General features: G+C 43.6%; 1 protein-coding gene across 1 annotated transcript; it reads left to right on the top strand.

The window, feature by feature from the left end:
• The first annotated feature begins 5 nt into the window (after window positions 1-5).
• Window positions 6-5906, top strand: LOC108926476 (uncharacterized protein CXorf38-like). Its single transcript, XM_029254837.1, is given in 7 exon segments — window positions 6-907; window positions 1658-1672; window positions 1674-1793; window positions 3027-3149; window positions 4659-4808; window positions 5215-5385; window positions 5665-5906. Coding segments are annotated over 7 exon segments (1083 nt in total). The 5' UTR covers window positions 6-514; the 3' UTR covers window positions 5776-5906.
• The last annotated feature ends 2147 nt before the right edge of the window (window positions 5907-8053 follow it).

The following is an 8053-nucleotide window of genomic DNA, read 5'->3' as shown; positions in this document are numbered from 1 at the left end:
GAAAATGCAAATACATACAGGGCATATAGAACAGGAAGAGGGTGACAGCTGACAGTATGGAGCAGGTGTGGTTGTGAAGCACTGTCTAAGGTCCAAGGGGTGGTCACATGATGTTCCAAAATCAGTCCAATCAACCTGCAGTTCAAATGTTACACACTTGAGCGAAAAGTTAAGTGTGCACCATGGCACTGAAGTATATCTCCATGGCATGTTCCACAACTTAATCAAAAACACACGGCACACCTTGAAGAGCCCATCAACACTTGCAAGAACAGTATTCCTGTTTAATACTAGATATATCTATAACTTGTTTCAAAAAGTACAGCATTTACTATTTAAGTTGTCACATTTACGGACTGGTATGATTTGTTGATTTAGACAACAGAGTGGCTGATTCGGTTCGGAACCCAGACCGCGGCTCCTAGAGTTCCTCGCTAGTCCACGTGGAAGCGCGGCCTGTGTGGAAAAGGACTTCAAGTCCCATGATGCATTGCGAGGGCCGAGCGCGACTCCGATGCGGAAGTGCGGTACGAAAACAGGACAAAAGCACAGTTGTCAGCTCGACGGGACAAATAAGTGCGCGGCTGCGGTCGGTACAAGAACATGTTCACTGTGCTGCCAGCTGACAGGAGATCGTATCGCACCGCGATGGCTGCCCTCCTGTAACGGTCTGTGGACGCTGCGAGGCGCACGCTCCATGGGCTTCGAGCAGCTAGGGGTCCGCCTGAACGACGCGGGGTATAAGAACTGGCTGAAGGCGGGTTACTGTCTCCTCCGCGTGAGGGACGCCCTGCACGGTTACCTGGACAACGAGATGAAGCGCTTCCACCGCGGGCTGCTGAGCGCGAACCCGGCGCTGAGGTCGGGACAGCGCTGCAGGGGCGCCTGCAAGCCCAGGGGAACCCAGGTGAGTCAGTGCCGTCTGATTATCTCTCTCTCTTTTTTTTCCTTCTTCGTGACGTGTGCCTGTGCGTGTGTAATGCGAGCACGCACACGGCACGCACACGGCACGCACACGGCACGCACACGGCACGCACACGGCACGCACACGGCACGCACACGGCACGCACACGGCACGCACACGGCACGCACACGGCACGCACACGGCACGCACACGGCCCTGAACCTGGATTCCTGGAATGACAAAACCCGCAAACCACTGCCGATTAATTTATTCTAGTTGCGGCCGATGCCGCACAGTCTTGGTTGTGCCTCGGAAAGTAATTTTTCTGGTTACCTGTTTGATTTCAGTCGACAACGGGCTTCCTTCATTCATAAATTTTAAGCGCGAAATAATTAATGGTTGTGGCCCTTAATTTAATTAAGGCTTAAATTCTGAACACCACCAGGTTCCATTTTGCGCAGTCTTTTTTTTTTTTTTTTTCCCCGTTCGTGTTCATAATCGAAATGTTGATTATTTTGTCGTTTCTGAAGAATTCATATATATTTATTTCCCCTCTTCTATTTTCTATTGCTGTTTGCCGAAACCTGAAGGTATGACCGATTATTCGTCAGGAATTATTGCTCCTCCGCTGTCGAAATAATCGGCCCCAGTAATTTGAGTAAACTGATGGCTTCTCCACAACAACCCTAATGATCTGTGCTCTCCACTTTTTTTTTTTTTTTTTTTTTTTTTTTTTTGTTTTGTTTCTTGCAGTTTTCCTCGGCCTGTCCCGGCATGCGGCCAGTGGAGGACCGAGATCTTGAGGCATCACACCAACAGGGCAGGACAGGTCCACTGGGGCAACTGTAGACCCTGGTTGTGGCCCTTCCAGCACTGGGAATTGGCCAAGGCTAGTTTTCACAGTGAATCATTCACATTTTGTCCTTCTGCAATCTGTCACTTGTGGTTTTTTTTTTTTTTTTTTTTTTTTTTTTTTTTTAATATATAATGTCGGGGTGCGGTGGCGCAGTGGGTTGGACTAGGTCCTGCTCTCCGGTGGGTCTGGGGTTCGAGTCCTGCTTGGGGTGCCTTGCGATGGACTGGCGTCCTGTCCTGGGTGTGTCCTGTCCTGGGTGTGTCCCCTCCCCCTCCAGCCCTATGCCCTGTGTTGCCAGGTTAGGCTCCGGCTCCCCGCGACCCCGTATGGGACAAGCGGCTCAGATGGTGTGTGTGTGTGTGTGTGTGTGTGTGTGTGTGTGTGTGTGTCCTCATTTCACCCTCCCTATTTTTTTTTTTTTTTACTCGCTACTCTTCATCCTCCCAAGATCAGACAAATGGGAGGGAGGTCATGCAGATGATGTGTTGTTCCAAAACACATAATTTCTTAATCACTTTGATGTGATAGTACAGAAAGTGATTTTTAACAATATGAGTTCCATTTCACAAATTAACTGACCATTTATGAGAAGTTAGTGATATTAATTATGATGCTTTGCTGGAAAATGGTGTAGCCTTCACAACACTTACCAGAGCCTGCGTTTATATTTGTAATGTTACTGAAATTTTATGCAAGTCAAATAAATATAGTCAAATAGAGATAAAATGAAATTCAAACAATCTAATAATTTATAACAATTAAAATTATTAAAAAATATGTAATTATTAAATAATCTAATTAAAATTATATGGAAGTCAAATTCAGAGGGTGATTTAAAATAAAAAAAATTCCATGTTGCAGACTTGTTTCCCTCACTTCAAAAATTAGAAGAAATACTCTAATAATATAGTGATGCTTGGGACTTTGTGGTCCCTCCAGTATCAGTTCACCTGAGCTCTCCAACTGTAAATATTTTTTTCATCATAAGGAATTTGAGCCCTTTGTTGTGCATGTGTTCAGTGAAATAAACTTGTCAAGTGTTCACAGAAACCATAAAGGATCACCAGTAATTCTCAACTGAGTTATGCACAGAGATGCAGAATTTTTTTTCTCCACCCCAGTTATATCCATGGATTATGAATTATAAATGATTATTGCAGAGGAGGAGCCACTGGGGACTTCATTGATGCTGTTGAGACCTACATGAGTACAGAACCATAGAGGCTGCAGCTGTTGATTCAAGCCTGGATTGTTGTGTCCCTGCAGGCCTACATGCCACGTGGGCAGGCCAAGATAACGCGACCTGACCAGTGTGATGCCGCAGCCCTCCTCAACCTCATCAATTTCTGTGACCACTTCAGCTTTATAGAGCAACGGGCAGTCAGGGAGGTGAGGCGCACGCAGACGAGAGAGTGTGGTCTACCTGGCCGAGTACGTTTACACTGCTTCATTGAGCTGACTCTTTTCTCCAAGGTCTCTCACACACACACACACAATCTGAAACTGCTTGTCCTATGCGGGGTCGCGGGGAGCCGGAGCCTAACCCGGCAACACAGGGCACAAGGCTGGAGGGGGAGGGGACACACCCAGGACAAGGTGCTAGTCCATTGCAAGGCAACCCAAGCAGGACTTGAACCCCAGACCCCCTGGAGACCAGGACCCAGTCAAACCCACTGTGCCATCACAACCCCCACTCTCCAAGGCAACTTACAATTATTTACTCATTTATAAAGCTCAGAATTTTTTTTTTTTACTGGAGTAATTTTTTTTTAGGGTAAGTACCTTGCTTAAGGGTATTACTGATGGTGTTGAAACTCAAACCCACAACCTTTTGGCTCCAAAGGCAGCAGGTCTGACCGCAACCACAGATGATGCGGTTTGTGACGTCACAACGTTTCTTTATCATGAGGGCGGACATTGTTTCTCATGGAATTTCTTAGTGTTTTGCTTTAGCTTATACAGAGCTGCTTGAAAGTGTGTGAACCCTATAGGGATGGTCATTATTCTTGTAGAAAATGCTAAAATAAACTTCTAAAAAAAAATCGAAATCTTGAACTTATGAATAAACAATTATAATTTACACACCTGATTCTACTTACCTACTTGGTTTTACCAGTTTAGCTTGGGCTTCACTTATTTTTACACCTGCACTACTACCCTGTTTCTACCACACACGATTTCCTCTAAAGCAACACTTTTTTTTTAAAAAAAAATTGCAGAAAAGGAACAGCACTGCATTGAAAAATAACATACAGTAAAAGGAAGAAAAATAAAATAACAGTAGCATCTCATTGAATACGAAAAATGTGATCATAATTCTGAATAAACTTGTTATTCTTATTGTTACCAATGAGTTTAAGAGAGTTTACAACAAGGGAAATCTCAGCAAGAAAGACATTGAGTCTAGGCAAAGTCTTGAGAAATTTGCTTTGGTGAATAAAAAATTTACAGTGCAACATGAAAAAATTAACAACAAGATCAATGGCATGGTCACTGCCAGAAAAATAAAGAAATATATCTTTCAATGAAAACTTATGATTGAATTTTATATAAGCAGATAAATAACTTAAGTCCTCCCAAAGAGATTTAACCTTACTGCAATGGTAGAATAAAGTCCAAAGCAACATATGGAATTGGTCTTTAGACACCTGTTATGTCACATGAGAAACGCTGATTCTCATTAAATAACCATTGTGGTAAAACTAAGGGACGTAACGGGTTTGCATATTTTCAGGCAGCTCTGTATTTACCTTCCTACCTGTCTGCCTATGGAAATTTATGCAAATGAGGGCGTTTGGACAGCTGGACGACTGGTGCGGTCGAGCCTTGCGATAAAGTGGGAGCGGATGCTTCTGGCTTTTGCCAAGTGGTCTTTCTGAGAAGAGCCGTGGCTTCCAGGTGATCAGGCACAGGAACGAGCTCATGCACTCGAGCGAGATGAAGGTGTCGGCCCAGTGGATGACCCACTTCCACGGGAGCCTGGACAGACTGCTGCTGCAGCTGAGACACGTCCCTGGGATCGCTGCCGCCGCCCAGGAAATACAGGAGGTGGGTGAGAGCGCCAGGGATGGTGCAGAACTACAGTGCCTGTGGTTACAGTATTGCAGTGTAGTATTTGGGAGAGACTTTGTGAGATATGACCTACGTATCTCACAGCTTCTGTTAAGGCTTACAGAGCAGTAATAATTATTTTACGCTTACAATGTTAATTTTAATAACCATCTATCCATTTATCCGGCTGGGAAATTCTTACTGTATCAATTCAGGGCGAGTACCTTGATTGAGAGTACTTCAGCGGGATGTGGGATTGAAACCGTGGTCCTTTAAAATCAAGGCAGCGGCTGTAACCACTACGCCATCTACCGGTCATGGGGAATTGTTGTCAACTCCACTTCCAAAACAGTTATGCTACGTGATGCTAGAAGTAAGTTTTCGGTTGTGTTTCTGCGTCCAGATACTCTCTGTGGACTGGTCAGTGTCTATCCCTGGGTCCGACCGCGTCGACGGAGCTCAGCGGGAGGGGTTGGAGCCAGAGCGCATAAGCCACGTGGAAACACAGCTGCTGAGAGAGAGGCTACAGGAGCTGCTGCTCTGTACGGACGGACAGGCGCCACCTGATCCGCAGGTGCAGTAACTAGGCCACACCCCCGATTCTCGCAACCAATCACACGCTTTCCTTTGTGAAGCAGCGCAGCATACCTCTGAGGAATTATGTAGCATCATATATATCTCTAACATAGTATCATATCCCTGCACCATGGACTGTTGAATACTTGTTTGCAGGAAAAAACTCTCATAATGAAACATACTAGTGTAACGACAGAGGGGATGAGTCCGTAGAAGAACTCAGGCTTTACTTTGTTTGCCACCCTTCTGTACTCTTTACAGCATCTTCATTTTGCAGGACCTCGAGGAGCTGGGAAAACTCCAAGATTTCCTTCGAAGCCAGTCGGACTTGGAAAAGCTCTTCCAAGGAGAATTCTGTGGCCCGTTATCAGCAGTTCAGCTGCAATAAATCATTAAATTTGTGTTTTTATAAAAAGAAATGTGTATTGGTGTTTGCGAAGGCTAAAGCACGATGGTTCTCAGTTCTGGCTCTGTTGTGGTGGAACGACCTCCCCCTGTCACTCAGAACTGCTGAAATTCTGTCTATATTCAAGAAAGATCTGACAACTCACCTTTTCCGGACCCATTTAGCCTACGATCTTTCCAGCTCATGTATGGTGTAAATGTTCATGCACCATAACTTCATGATCATCGCCAGATTAACCTTTATACAGCCTCTACTGTTTTACTTTATACAGCCTCTACTACATTTATGTGTACTGTATAAACATATTGTATGTAAATGTTTGTGTACCTCTAAAAAAAAATGTAGGAAGGTGATCAGGACTAGTCCATCCTGAGTTTTGTGCACTTACTCATGCAATGAACATTGGTGCATAAAGTGGGAAGAAACAAACTAAGTTTAATTAAGAATCACACGTCTGCAACTATGTCTCTCTTTCTCCTAATGTGATGCACAAATTCTATTTTCTCTGAGATGTATGTCACTTTGGAGAAAACCATCTGCTAAATGAATAAATGTAAAGAAGCTCTTGTTGCTGGGTATAGTCACCAATAATAAAATCAAAGTTTTCAACCATGTTGGTCTTCGCTCGTGTTATGAAGTGTTGGACCTCATTGAAATGCAGGAATTCTTGTTACCTGATACATTTTCCAAAGCAGCTCAGAATGTTAGATTTCTTTGCTAATGTACTTACTCGCTGCTGGGAAATTTTTAGTGCAGTGATTCAGAGTAAATACCTACAGCACAAGATGAGATTTGAACCTGGGGTCACAACTCTAACTGCTACAATGCCTGTTGTTGTAACTCAAAGAACAATCAAAACTGGAACTGACGGCACAAACCGTGGAATAGTAGGACAATAGTAGTTTAATATACACTTGTTGAACTAGCATATTACACATTAAAAAAAGCTCCAGAGTTGCAAATTGAATTAACAAACCTGAAATGTTTGTGGCTGGAAGGAACGCAGCTGTACCCACCTCAAGGATTATTGGCCTCCGGTGCAAATATAATATTTAAAGGACTGATGAAGGACAGGAGCTCCTGTTTTGTGGTTTTTTCCACATGTGTTTGGTTTTTGTACTCGCTGCTCCATGCTACGTCACTCCTGGTCACTCTGTGCCAAGCAGTACTTTAAAATAATGTGTCATAAGTCCTTACCTTTGCCTGAGATGTGATGTGATGCACAACTGACTCAATACACCTCATAATAAGATATTGTAGAACATACATGTGAAAATTTATGTGTACATTTATTTTACAATTAATTTCAATGCTAGAAATGCAGAAAACTCTTTTTCTCACACACACAGAGTCTGAACCGCTTGTCCCATGCAGGGTCGCAGGGAGCTGGAGCCTAACCCAGGAACACAGGACGAAAGGCTGGAGGGGGAGGGGACACACCCAGGACGGGACGCCAGTGCATCACAAGGCACCCCAAGCAGGACTTGGTCTCCCACCGGAGACCAAGACTCGGTCCAACCCACTGCATCACTGCACCCCCTGATGCAGAAAACTGTAAAGGAATATTTTCAATGTTGGCTACAATCACAATGTGTCTTTTAGCTCTTTGTTTACAAACAATTAATGAATACCAGTATTCATTCACCACGGCCCTGTAAGCAATGCACAAGCGAGAGCTGCACAGAGGTCAATATTCAATATTGCAACGATCTGCGTTACTGTGTTTTAGCGGGATATGTGTTTAATGTAAATAGTTGCATTATGGGAAAAATGAGTAAAGTAGGTGTGCAACCACTGGGGGGACTTACGGGCAAAATGAGGGGGATGACGTGTTTGGCTAAGGGACAAAAGAAATCCAGGGGGAGGCTAAAACAAGCTGGGAAGTCTTGAGGTATAGGTATTTTATTCACAAATTTTATTAGTTTTGTGTCATTGGGTTTGTGCACTTTTAACTAACTTATTCTTTTAACTTGTGTGGATTTTATTTGTATAGTGTTTTATTTACAGATTTTAATGGCCTTGTTTTATCAGGTTATTTTGTGCACTTTGAGCCTTTTATATTGATGACTAATCATGTGTATGTCTGTTTTGTATTTATTTGTCTGTTTTTAGGGGTCTGATGTTTTATACTGTAATTTAGAAGTATTTTATGTGTTTTGAAGGATGCATGTATGTGACATGATGACTTGGGTTGAGCTGCTATTGGGGGACAGTCCTTTTGTGGGTATGTTGGTGTGGGGAAGACATGCACGGGTCAGTT

This window comes from Scleropages formosus, chromosome 1 (assembly GCF_900964775.1).
Source record: "Scleropages formosus chromosome 1, fSclFor1.1, whole genome shotgun sequence".
In the NCBI taxonomy this organism is placed as follows: Eukaryota; Metazoa; Chordata; class Actinopteri; order Osteoglossiformes; family Osteoglossidae; genus Scleropages; species Scleropages formosus.
The sequence above is the reverse complement of the archived record's forward strand: the minus strand, read 5'-3'. Positions and strand labels throughout refer to the sequence as shown.